Source organism: Pseudoliparis swirei, chromosome 10 (assembly GCF_029220125.1).
Source record: "Pseudoliparis swirei isolate HS2019 ecotype Mariana Trench chromosome 10, NWPU_hadal_v1, whole genome shotgun sequence".
NCBI lineage: Eukaryota > Metazoa > Chordata > Actinopteri > Perciformes > Liparidae > Pseudoliparis > Pseudoliparis swirei.
In genome coordinates this window covers 15,589,749-15,602,827 of record NC_079397.1, presented here as the reverse complement: position 1 = coordinate 15,602,827, position 13,079 = coordinate 15,589,749, and the positions used below count along the sequence as shown (strand labels likewise).

The window sequence follows — 13,079 nt, the reverse complement described above, 5'->3', positions numbered from 1 at the left end:
TGTAAAATAATACGGTTAAGATAAGGGACGTCGCTTCTTTTTCAGTGTTCTCCACCAATAAAGAGAAGACACTCAGATTATTTTGGCAAGGTCAACATAATTGGTTTCGCTGCAGCCCCTCTAATGCTGTCTTTGGTTATGATGTCAGGGATATTGCACGTCTGAAAATGACTCCCTTTAATGGCTCTCTTTGAGTTCCTGCTGACTCGGAGCGGCCACAGCTTATCCACAAGGTGTGGAGCATTTTCCCCAACAGGACCGGGAGCCAGGCTGATGGTTTACGAAGCTTGGAACCTCAGCAGTAATCGATGTGAGAGTATGAACCTCCATCAACACAAGAGAAAACTCCTGCTGTTGCCATCAACAAGTGTTCTTGTTCTTTAACAAGACAGTATTACAATTTAGCTATAATTCTAGAAAATCTTGCCTAAGCTCACTTTGTTTTCCTGATGATGTTACCAACATTTCATTCTGTTTTATTATCACAGCCCATTAACCTCCCGGGGTTCATTCAACTCCCACATCATCGGAGCTGATGAGTAATAAAAGGGTAGATCATGGTGGAATAGGATGGACATGAGAATGGTGGCAATAATTGAATAAGAATAGGCAACACTATGGCGTCCGCTTCCGATCTCATCGCAATTAGAAAGGCGTGGATGTGTCTGATGGCGGTGGCTAATAACTGGTGGCTTCACAACCATTAGAATACGGGCTTCAGTGAATGAACCGATGGCACATGTTCCATTGATGGATTTCTATTAGAGATCCTAATGTGCCACAAAATGTAAACCTTCCACACGCAATGATTCAGTCGGTAACACAATCTCACACATTGCCATGCATGAAGCCCATTCACGCACCCGAGGGAATAAGTCATTAAATAACCCTGTGGTTTGTTAGGTCTCCCTCAGGAAAGAGGAAACGGTATCCCTGTTTTAATATTGTCAGTATGCGTGTCAGCAGTGAGCTTTTGACTGTATCTTGTTTTAATAAAGCCCGTGGTGGCCCCGTGGAGGGAAGTATCGTCTTTGTAGATGCAGAACGGCAACGCTCAGCAAATAACACAACCTCCCCGTCCTCTGGAATACCAAATTATACTGTAGTGATATGCATGCAGAGGAACTGGAGGGGGGGGGGAAATGCGGAAGGTTATGTTTTGATCGCCGTGTATTTATTAATTTGTATGCGTGTTACTCGCGTAACTCAAAAAGTATTAAACCGAATCGCATGAAATTTGGTGGGATGGTTGGTTATTATCCGGGGACCATTTGATTAGATTTTGGGATCGATCGGGTCAAAGGTCAAGGTCAAGAGAAGGTCAAAATCTTTTTACTATAGCACGGCCAATTTTTATCCAATTGGCATGCAACTAATGCCAAAATGTTCATAATTCAATGCCCAATCTTGTGATATGCGAAGGTATGCGCTCTACCGAGTGCCCGTTCTAGTTTTAATACTGAATTTAACTGAGGGAAGTGGAAAACGGCAACGTCTGTGGATTTGCGTCCCTTTTCTATTACGAGTGAGTGACACTGAGCTGAAGCCCAATCTAAAGATAAAGCAGGGCGTCTCAAGCTTTCCTTCGTGTCACAACAATGAATGAAGTAGCAGGACTACGTGTGCATATCAAGTCCACGGTCCAGTGACTCATTATTCCACATCTGCACCAGACACTGTGGGCAGCAATGTGTACTTGTAATGGTGTGTTGACTCTGACTTGTTAAAGTCCCAAAGAAACAAACAGTTGGAAACGGCCACACGGTTCAATGCTTACATGAATAAATGCACTTTCGGAAATGTTTTTATAGAAATTTGTTTTTTTTTTAAATGTTGACATATTTTCCTTTACAGGAGTTGACATGTGATGTGAGGTTTAGAGAACGTGTATTCAGAAGCTCTTTTCATGTTCTGCAGCTCCTTAATGCAACTCCGTATCCTAGAAATGACATCCCCATACAATTCACTTATATTATCAATTACTGTATAAATATGTTCTCCCGTATTACGGTTGCAGTTTGAACTAGAACGGGCACTCGGTAGAGCGCATACCTTCGCATATCACAAGATTGGGCATTGAATTATGAACATGTTGGCATTAGTTGCATGCCAATTGGATACTAATTGACCGCGCTATGGTAAAAAGAAGATTTTGACTTTTTCATGACCTTGACCTTGACCTTTGACCCGATCAATCCCAAAATCGAATCAAATGTTCCCCGGATAATAACCAATCATCCCACCAAATTTCATGCGATTCGGTTTAATACTTTTTGAGTTCTGCGAGTAACACGCATACAAATAAATAAACAAACTAGAACGGGCACTCGGTAGAGCGCATACCTTCGCATATCACAAGATTGGGCATTGAATTATAAACATTTTGGCATTAGTTGCATGCCAATTGGACAAAAATGTATCGTGCTATGGTAAAAAAAAGATGTTGACCTTTCCATGACCTTGACCTTGACCTTTGACCCGATTGATCCCAAAATCTAATCAAATGGTCCCCGGATAATAACCAATCATCCCACCAAATTCCATGTGATTCAAGAAGATTTGACCTGTTCATGACCCTTGACCTTTGACCCGATCGATCCCAAAATCTAATCAAATGGTCCCCGGATAATAAACAATTATCCCACCAAATTTCATGCGATTCGGTTCAATACTTTTTGAGTTTTGCGAATAACACGCATACAAATAAATAAATTAATACACGGCGATCAAAACATAACCTTCTGCATTTTCAATGCAAAGGTAATTATGTGGTGAACGTTGTAAATTGAAACAAAACTAATTGAATAGTTTTAGTAAGATATCATGGTTTGGCTTCAAATCAGTAGATGTAATATATATATAATATAAGTTACATACATAATGTTAAAATACGTCGACGTTGACTTTATGATGCTTGTCTTGTGTCTGCTTGACACCCATCCACCCTACGTTGACTTATATATTTATATTCATAAAGCATCATAAACAAACAAAACCCAGAGGGAACTCGACACATCCCTCGAAACATGAATCTAAAATTGTCAGGCCAATGAAATGTAAGTTATTCTTTCACAGAGGTCAATAATTTTTCGTTATTTCAATTCAGTTTATTTTATATAGCCCAATATTACGAATTTGCCTCAAAGAGCTTTACAATCTGTACGCATACGACATCCCTGACCTTTGACCTCACTTCTGTTCAGGAAAAACTCCCAAGATATAGAAAAAAAACCTTACCCTCGGAAAAAAAGGGAAGAAATATTTCACACCAATAAGTAAAAGTTACTTTCACATCGGGGTCTTGAAGGCGAAACATCTTTGTGATGTCTCGCCCCCTGCAGGCTCCAGATGCTGGAGGCCATTTGTAAGCACTGGGAAGGCCCCATCAGCCTGGCGCTGTACCTTTCCGACGCCGAGGCCCAGCAGTTCCTGCGCTACGCTCAAGACTCCGAGGTGCTGATGAGCCGCGGGAACGTCGGCTACCACGTCGTCTACAAGGAGGGGCAGTTCTACCCCGTCAACCTGCTGCGGAACGTGGCCATGCGCCACGTCAACACGCCCTACATGTTCCTGTCCGACATCGACTTCCTGCCCATGTACGGCCTGTACGAGTACCTCAGGTAAGCGGGGGACGAATCGGGTGGTCGTGTTCTGACACCTCGACGCTTCGTTTATTTCCTATCTTTAGATTTTATAAAGGCAATTGTGAATCTTTTCCAAGAGATTTATTTTTTTAGATCTTGCTTTAATTCAATTTTCAATTCAGTTTATTTGTATAGCCCATTTTCACAAATTACAAATTTGTCTCAGAGTGCTTTACAGTCTGTACACATAGACATCCCTGACCTTTGACCTTACATCGGATCAGGAACAACTCCCAAATTACCCTTCAGGGGAAAAAAGGGAAGAAACCTTCAGGAGAGAACAGAGGAGGATCCCTCTCCAGGATGGACAGAACAATAGATGTCATGTGACCAGAAGGACAGATTTAGAGTTAAAATACATTCAATGAATATGACAGAGTGTATGAATAGTTGGTTGTCGGCATATTCCACGATGGAGACCTCCACGATCCATCAGGCAGGTGGAGGTAGAGAGGAGGAGTGGGCGGAGTCTCAGTCTTTAGTGATATACGGTGTGTGATCCAGTGGTGTGTGTGTGTGTGTTGTTGTAGGAAGTCGGTGGTGCAGCTGGACATGGCCAACGCCAAGAAAGCGCTGGTGGTTCCAGCCTTTGAGACGCTGCGATATCGTCTGTCTTACCCCAAGTCCAAGGCGGAGCTGCTCTCTCAGCTGGACATGGGCACGCTCTTCACCTTCAGGTGAGCCTCATCGGGTTCTGTAGCCATCGATGTCTTCATGCTTCCATTACAGCAGCTCACGCCCCTGTCTGAGGTGCAGGTGTTGCTCCTTTTATTCATCCGCAGTGGCTGTGGCAGTAGAGGTGTTAGAGAGGTATATTTATATTTTTTTTTCCTTGCCTGGAAACCAATTCAATTCCATGTACATGCATACCCTCATACATATACACTACCGTTCAAAAGTTTGGGATCACTTAGAAATGTCTTTATTTTTCAAAGAAAAGCACTGTTTTTTCAATAAAGATAACATTACATTAATCAAAAATACACTCTATACATTGTTAATGTGGTAAATGACTATTCTAGGTGGAAGTGTCTGGTTTCTAATGAAATATCTCCAGAGGTGTATAGAGGCCCATTTCCATCAACTATCACTCCAGTGTTCTAATGGTACATTGTGTTTGCTAATCGCCTTAGAAGACTAATGTCTGATTAGAAAACCCTTGTGCAATTATGTTAGCACAGCTGAAAACAGTTATGCTGGTGATATAAGCTATACAACTGGCCTTCCTTTGAGCTTGAAGTTTGTAGAACAAAATTAATATTTCAAATATTAATCATTATTTCTAACCTTGTCAATGTCTTGACTATATTTTATATTCATTTGATAAATAAAAGTGTGATTTTTCATGGAAGACACGAAATTGTCTGGGTGATCCCAAACTTTTGAACGGTAGTGTACATCTGCCATCATCAATGCAATTTGTTTCTTTAATAAAAAATATAATATATATATGTGTTAAACTCAGACGCACACATGTACACATGCATTTTTCCTTCTTTCTTTTTTTCTTTTTCTTTCTTTTTTCTTTTTTCACAATATTCTAACTTTATGATGTTGTGTCCACTGTTTCGTCGTCCTCTAGGTGTTATGTCTGTGTATTGTCTTTTGTCTTATAATAAAAAATGTAATTGAAATTGGAAAAAAAAGAGGTGTTAGAGATCCAACTGGTTCTAGCAGCAAACATCACGTCGCACAGGATTTCCTGCGGAGGCCACGCCCCCACACGACTGTTCAAAACTGCGAGAGTAAAAGATAGTCAGTGTGTGGGACGTCCACAACAAGTATAAAGCAGAACTAGTGGTTAGTTATTCCGTGGTGGATGAAGGAAATGATAACGGTCTTTACGGAGACGAGACACGGAGATAAGCCCCGCCCCTCGCGGAGCGTCTCGACGCTCATGGCGAGAACACGGCGAACGGTCGAGCGAGTGAACTCACGCGTTTTGGACGACGCGAAAAATCGCATCGCTTTTGGTGTGAACGCACCTTAAGACAGGGCGGCCCTGTAAGGGAAGTCTAAACCTTTAAGAACATGATACAGACCGAGGGTTCAAATCCCAATGCCACCAATGATTTTAGAAGCAATACATGGCACTTCCCCTCAGAGAGATTGGGACATGGTAGCACATTCTTCACAGTCCCTTCAGCTGTAGGTCCAACCTCTTCTTCTCTCTCCCTAGGTATCACGTGTGGACTAAAGGCCACGCTCCGACTAACTTTGCCAAATGGCGAACGGCCACCACGCCCTACAGGGTCCAATGGGAGGCCGACTTTGAGCCCTACGTCATGGTGAGGAGGGACAGCCCCGAGTACGACCGCCGCTTCGTGGGCTTCGGCTGGAACAAGGTGGCTCACATCATGGAGCTGGATGCACAGGTGAGTCACTCTCTGAGGAAATGTCTAAACTGTCGGCTTAACGTGTCGGTAAACTTCTCCTCCGTTCTTTAACGCAACGCAGTGCACGCAAAAACAATATCTACAGGGTTCGTACGGTCATGGAAAACCTGGGAAAGTCATGGAATTTTAAAATGGTCATTTCCACTCCTGGAAAAGTCATGGAAACAACTTAAAAATCATAAAAGTTTTGAAAGTCATGAAAATTTGTTATAATCACGTGTTCATTTACACCAAGTTTGAAATAATTAATATGATTTTTAAAGAAAGACGCTCAAAATATAAGCCGGCGTACGCTCTCAATACGCTACATTTTCTTCATTTTTCATGTTTATACTGAGATTTCATTTTGTTCATGGAAATTTGGTTTAAAATCATGGAAAAGTCATGGAAAAGTCATGGAAATCCATCGGTCAAAATGTGTAAGAACCCTGTATCTAGAAATACTGCCGTAAAATGCGAGCTATGAAGCAAATACTGAATACATTTTAAAAAGTAGTATTAAATCTTAAACAAGCCGGTACCTGACAAACGGAATAAAGCAATACACAGGGTTGTACGGCCATGGAAAACCTGGAAAAGTCATGAAAATTTGTAATAATCACGTCATTTACGCCAAGTTTGAAATAATTAATATGATTTTTAAAGAAAAACGCTCAAAATATAAGCCGGCGTACGCTCTCAATACGCTACATTTTCTATATTTTTCATGTTTATTCCGAGATTTCATTTTGTTCATGGAAATTTGGTTTTAAGTCATGGAAATCCATCGGTCAAAATGTGTAAGAACCCTGTTGGGAGTTGTTCCTGCTCCGATGTGAGGTCCAGGGGTGTCTCATGTGAACAGATCGTAAAGCCCTCCGAGGCAAATTTGTCACTTATTGATTTTGGGGCTCCACAAAATAAAGTGGATTAAAGTGAATGGAGGCCGAGGCGTCGCGATAAAGACGCTCTTCCCGCCCTCCTCTCTCCGCAGGAGTACGAGTTTGTGGTTCTGCCCAACGCCTTCATGATCCACATGCCTCACGCGCCCAGCTTCGATATCACCAAGTTCCGCTCCAACAAGCAGTACCGGGTCTGCCTCAAGACCCTGAAGGAGGAGTTCCAGCAGAACATGTCGCGGCGCTACGGCTTCGCCGCCCTCAAATACATGACGGCCGAGAACAACAGCTAGCCGCCGACGCGGAGCCCCGCTCCCCCCGGCCCGGAACTACTGACGCGCTCGCGTGGGCCGGGGGAGGAGGGGTCACGAGAAAACAGACACGCCCCCATGCGAGGCCATCAGGATACTTTGTTATAGCGTTTGACCCCCGAGGGTCTTCATGTCCATCCTTTGTCCTCGGCTGCGGATATAAAAGCTGTGAAAGAGGACGCGAGCGGCCCCGAGGCCCCGAGCTGTGGCCCCCGACGACTGACACACGGCGAGGAAAACAGACATTGCCATGTGTGTGTGTGGCCAGCGATCGGGTGGTCAGTGAGTAACGTGGTGCGTGTGTGCGTGTGTGCGTGTGCGTGTGTGTGTGTGTGTGTGTGTGTGTGTGTGTGTGTGTGTGTGTGTGTGTGTGTGTGTGTGTGTGTGTGTGTGTGTGTGTGTGTGTGTGTGTGTGTGTGTGTGTGTGTGTGTGACACCGCTCAGCAAAAAGTGTAACCCTCCTGTTACCTTTGGGGTCAATTTGCCCCCATTCAATGTTTAACGTCTCCAAAAAAATGAATGACATCATTTTTTTTGCTTCATATTTCACAACTTTTCCTAATTTATTGGGGACAACTGGGAAAACATAAAATTCACTTGACGATATGTTTTCACTGTCCTGTACAATTTGACCCCAGGCTGTTTTTCACTGTGTAAAACATATAAGAAATATCAACTTGTTTATTTATTTAAAAGGCTGTTTAGGTAGTCAACAAACAAACATAAAGTGACACTTAAACTTGGGAAACAATATTATTTCTAAACATTTTCTCTAGGTTTTAATTGCTCGGGTCAAATTGACCCCGAGGGTCGAAGGTGTTGGTACATTTGAAGGTAACAGGAGGCTTAAGGAGAGCTGAAGGTGTGAAACGTTGTGGGCTTACGTTCCGTTTCCACGGCAACCACGAGCAGCGGCCCCCGACCCCGACGCAAACCGTCACCCGGCGAGGGGAGAGAGGCGGCCGGAGGTCGTCCACGCGGTCGAAAATTCCAAATAAATTTAAAAAACAAATATATTAAAAATAAATTAAAACAGACAAACTAAATTAGGGGAACCAACATTCTGCATAAAAAGACGAGATCACTTAAAAGCTGTTCTATAAAAATGGGTTTTAATGCGTTATAATTGCTGATCTAATGCACTACGATGATGCAAGAATAAAACATCTGAAAAAAACAGGTTAATTGAACTCATTGTGGAACTAGATGGCCTCTCTCTCTCTCTCTCCCTCTCTCTGTCTCTCTCTCTCTCTCCCTCTCTCTGTCTCTCTCTCTCCCTCTCCCTCTCTGTCTCTCTCTCCCCCTCTCTCTCTGTCTCTCTCTCCCCCTCCCTCCCTCTCTCTCTCTCTGCCTCTCTCTCCCTCTCTCTCTCCCTCTCTCTCTCTCTCTCCTCTCTCTCTCTCTCTCTCTCCCTCTCTCCTCTCTCTCTCTCTCTCTCTCCTCTCTCTCTCTCTCTCTCCTCTCTCCCTCCTCTCTCTCTTCTCTCTCCTCTCTCTCTCTCTCTCACCTCTCTCTCTCTCTCTCTCTCTCTCTCTCTCTCTCTCTCTCTGTCTCTCTCTCTCTCTCTCTCTCTCCCTCCCTCTCTCTGTCTCTCTCCCTCTCTGTCTCTCTCTCCCTCTCTCTCTCTCCCTCTCCCTCTCCCTCTCTCTCTCCCCCTCTCTCTCTCTCTCTCTCTCCCCCCCCTCTCTCTCTCTCCCTCCCTCTCCCCCTCTCTCTCTCTCTCTCATGACAGACGGGCTTGATGCGGTCATGCATGTGTGTGTGTGATTGTACGTGTGTGTGTGTGTGACTTTGTTCTGAGCGTGTGTGTGTGTGTGTGTGTGTGTAAGTCGGTCGGTCCTGATTGGTGCTGCTACCTGAATAAAAGCAAAAAGGTCAAACTCTCACTCTGCTTCATCGTTTCTGTCTTCTTGAACCTCCGATGAGCCCCAAAGTAAAGAGGGATGAGATCTCTCACGTTTACGCTTCACTCACTCAACTGGTACACCTGTGTGTCTTTACACTTTCACGGAGTGGGGCGCAAAACAGTTTTATGAGGCGTCTCTGGAGAAGCAGGTCGGGAAGATGCCACCAAGTTGCACTCTGGGAAATGGAGGATCCAGTGTTTTTCTGTTACTTTTTGTCATGTTAGGGACACGCGAAAGAAATATCAACGGTCGTCAATGGCAACATGTTTGTTGTCATATCTAAGAGCCAATCAGCTCGTTGATCTGGCGACGGCCACGCGGTTCCCAGCATGCACTGGGTCACACACACACAGATGCATAGACACACACACAGATACACACACAGACGCATAGACACACACACAGACTCACACAGACGCACACACAGACACACACACAGACGCACAGATACACACAGACACACACACAGACGCCCGTGTGTGCGTGAACGTAGCTTGGTTAGTTCAGCCGAATGTGTTTTTATTCGTGGCTCAATTCAAACTCGATGAAAAGAACATCTGTCAGCAGCAGAGGAGCAAGAGATGTCATGTGACCAGGTGAACAATAGATGTGACCAGATGAACAGTAGATGTCATGTGACCAGATGAACCGGGTTACAGAGTTACATAAACATTCAATGAATATGACAGAATGTATGAATAATGAGAAGTCGGCCTGGATTATGATCCAGATAAACAGAAGGAGGAAGAGAGGAGGGGGAGGGGCATCAGCAGGGCCGTGGCAGGAGGCATCGCGAAGGAGGCCAGACCCATGAGGCCAGACCCATGAGGCCAGACCCATGAGGCCAGGCCTTTGAGGCAGGAGGCTGAGGCAGGAGGCAGGGGCAAGGAGCCAGGACCATCTCCAGACCCAGCCAGGTCCAATGGACCCGATGAGACGTGAAGGCACAAAGACTCCATAAGGAGAGAGGAGCTCAGTGTATCCTCAGCGTCCCCCAGCAGCCTCTCAGCCTCTAGCAGCATCTCTAGGGCTGTAACTACTTCCTGTGTGTTCCTCGTCCTCGTGAGTTATTACTAGTAAAAGAGGTTTTTTTCACCTCAACTCTCCGTGTGTTCCTCTGCTCCTGAGTCTCTGCCTCTGGCCTCTAAACATTACAGAAACGTGACAATAAGACCGTGAATAAACCCCAGAAACAGGGAAACAAAACACTTGGAGAGAAATGGAATGGATTGAAGCTGATTCAAGAGAAAAGTCGTTTCCTCTCCAAGGGTATGAAGGGTTGTTTGGGAGTTGTTCCTGATCCGATGTGAGGTCAAAGGTCAGGGATGTCTATGTGTACAGATTGTAAAGCCCTCTGAGGCAAATGTGTAATTTGTGAAAATGGGCTATACAAATAAATTGAACTGAATTGAATAATCTGTTTCAAGAGACGAGTCGCTTCCTCTCTGGAGAAGGACCCGCTGGAGGGGAACCGGAGCGGCGGGCGGCAGCTGAGGCGTTCCCTCCCTGCTCCTCACCTGAGTGTTTACAGATGGCCGAGCTGGGAGCCGTCTCCCAGAGGCCCGAGCACATTCTCCTCACGTAGAACCACAGCGGAGACCGTCTGGAGCGGATCGATCGAGGCAATCGATCACCGAGTGCAGGCCGTCCCCCACGGCGGATAGATCAAAGCCAAACAATTCCTCTTCCTTCACACGTCCTCGGAGGACAACGTCTCCTCCTGATGATTGGTCATAACTAGTCGATGTGGGTGACCGTGGCTCAGCGGTGGACAGTCGTCCTTCACTCAAAGGATCGGTGGTTCGATCCCCGGCTCTGCCAGAACATGTCGATGTGTTCTTGGGTAAAACCAGTGGTCCCCAAGCTAAGGCCCGCGGGCCGGATACGGCCCCCTGAACAATACCAGAGACGCATTATGAGATATTTTTTTCAGTCTGGCCACGCAAATCTTGTCAAATAGAACGGAATAATGACGAAAAGGTTAGGTAAGAGAAGCATGTATTCAGAATGCAGGTTAAAGGGTATTTAACCTGCATTGGTCAGACGATTATTTATTACTTTTTTCTGTGAAGAACCCAGAGAGGGGTATTTGGTTATTATTTATTTCATAAATAGTGTTATTTATTTCCTGACTTTTTTTTCTGTGAAGATCCCGGAAAGGGTTACTAATATTTGGTTATGTTTGGCTTTCTGGAAAACAATGAATGTTTAAATGTTGGCACCCCTGCGATTGTCACACTGACCCCGCCCCCATCAGAGAAGGGAAAAGTCATGTGGCCCTCACAGGAAAAAGTTTGGGGACCCCTGGGCAAGACGCTTAACCCAGAAATGTGTCCCGTAGTTTTGTTTACGGTGTGAGAATGTTAGGTAGTCCTTAGCTCCTCCCATCAGTGTATTGATGGGTGTGAACGGGTGAATGACGTCATGTAGTGTTAAAGCGCTGTGAGTGTTCGGAACACTAGAAAAGCAGTACAGGTCCATTCCATTATACAGGACTGTCTCAGAAAATTAGAATATTGTGATAAAGTTCTTTATTTTCGATTCATTACAAATCAACTGAAATATTGCAAGCCTTTTATTCTTTTAATATTGCTGATTATGGTTTACAGCTTAAGAAAACTCAAATATCCTATTTCTAAATATTAGAATATCATGAAAAAGTATACTAGTAGGGTATTAAACAAATCACTTGAATCGTCTAATTAACTCGAAACACCTGGAAACACATTTTCAAATGTTTGATTTTGTTTTGCTGTTATAAATCTTTTTTTTACTTGGTCTGAGGAAATATTCAAATTTTATGAGATAGGATTTTAGAGTTTTCTTAAGCTGTAAGCCATAATCAGCAATATTAAAAGAATAAAAGGCTTGCAATATTTCAGTTGATTTGTAATGAATCCAGAATGCATGACATTTTTGTTTTTTTAATTGCATTACAGAAAATAAAGAACTTTATCACAATATTCTAATTTTCTGAGACAGTCCTGTATGTGTGTGTGGTTTTAATCTGATATGCGTTTTTACAATTGGTAAACAAAAATCAGCGACCACCTTCCAGACCATGAGGCTCGGAAGAGTGAAACCAGAGCTGAAGTTAAAGCTGCCTTCTCTCTCATGTCCTCCAGGTGGCAACTCCTGGTTGAATAGAAGTATATGAGATAATGACTCTACTTCTCTCTTGATTTATTACCTTCACATTGAAAATGCGGAAGGTTATGTTTTGATCGCCGTGTTTTTATTTATTTATTTGTATGCGTGTTACTCGCATAACTCAAAAAGTTTTAAACCGAATCGCATGACATTTGGTGGGATGATTTATTATTATCCGGGGACCATTTGATTAGATTTTGGGATCGATCGGGTCAAAGGTCAAGGTCATGAAAAGGTCAACATCTTCTTTTTACCATAGCGCGGTCAATTTTTATCCAATTGGCAACTAATGCCAACATGTTCATAATTCAATGCCCAATCTTGTGATTTGCGAAGGTATGCGCTCTAGTTCTAGTTCCCTCTGTAAACATTGTAAACATGAGTTTGTTTCCAGTTTGCAGTCTTCTTCAATACAACATCACTTTTTTAATTCTTCTCTTAACGTACAAAGCCTTGATTGGTGATGCACCATCATATCTTAAGGAGCTTGTAGTACCATATTGCCCCACTAGAGAGCTACGCTCACTAAATGCGGGACTACTTGTAGTTCCTAGTCTTACAAAGTAGAATGGGAGCCAGAGCCTTTAGTTATCAAGCTCCTCTTTTATGGAACCAGCTTCCACCTTCAGTCCGGGAGGCAGACACAGTCACCTCGTTTAAGAGTAGACTTAAGACCTTCCTCTTTGACAGAGCTTATAGTTAGGGCTGAATCAGGTTCACCTGGTCCAGCCCCTTGATATGCTGCTATAGGCTTATAGCTGCCGGGGACGTTAGGATGCACTGAGTACCTATC

At 43.9% G+C, this 13,079-nt stretch overlaps 2 protein-coding genes across 3 annotated transcripts in view; one reads left to right on the top strand and one right to left on the bottom strand.

Moving 5' to 3' along the window:
- The window catches only part of large1 (LARGE xylosyl- and glucuronyltransferase 1), an 82,713-nt gene extending 74,304 nt beyond the window's left edge, over window positions 1-8,409 (top strand). The window contains exons 12-15 of the mRNA XM_056424539.1: window positions 3,342-3,620; window positions 4,175-4,321; window positions 5,824-6,019; window positions 7,014-8,409. Coding sequence (XP_056280514.1) covers window positions 3,342-3,620; window positions 4,175-4,321; window positions 5,824-6,019; window positions 7,014-7,211 — 820 coding nt within the window. The 3' untranslated portion in view covers window positions 7,212-8,409. The remainder of the gene's footprint in view (window positions 1-3,341; window positions 3,621-4,174; window positions 4,322-5,823; window positions 6,020-7,013) is intronic.
- The window catches only part of LOC130200330 (protein bicaudal D homolog 1-like), a 61,618-nt gene that overhangs the window by 8,305 nt on the left and 40,234 nt on the right, over window positions 1-13,079 (bottom strand). Inside the window, exon 14 of one of the 2 annotated variants that reach the window (XR_008832988.1) lies at window positions 4,332-4,429. The exons of the other annotated variant lie outside the window; for it this stretch is intronic. The gene's annotated coding sequence lies outside the window, so the exon portion shown is untranslated. Of the gene's footprint in view, window positions 1-4,331; window positions 4,430-13,079 lie in introns of those variants that run through there. 2 annotated transcript variants of the gene reach the window in all.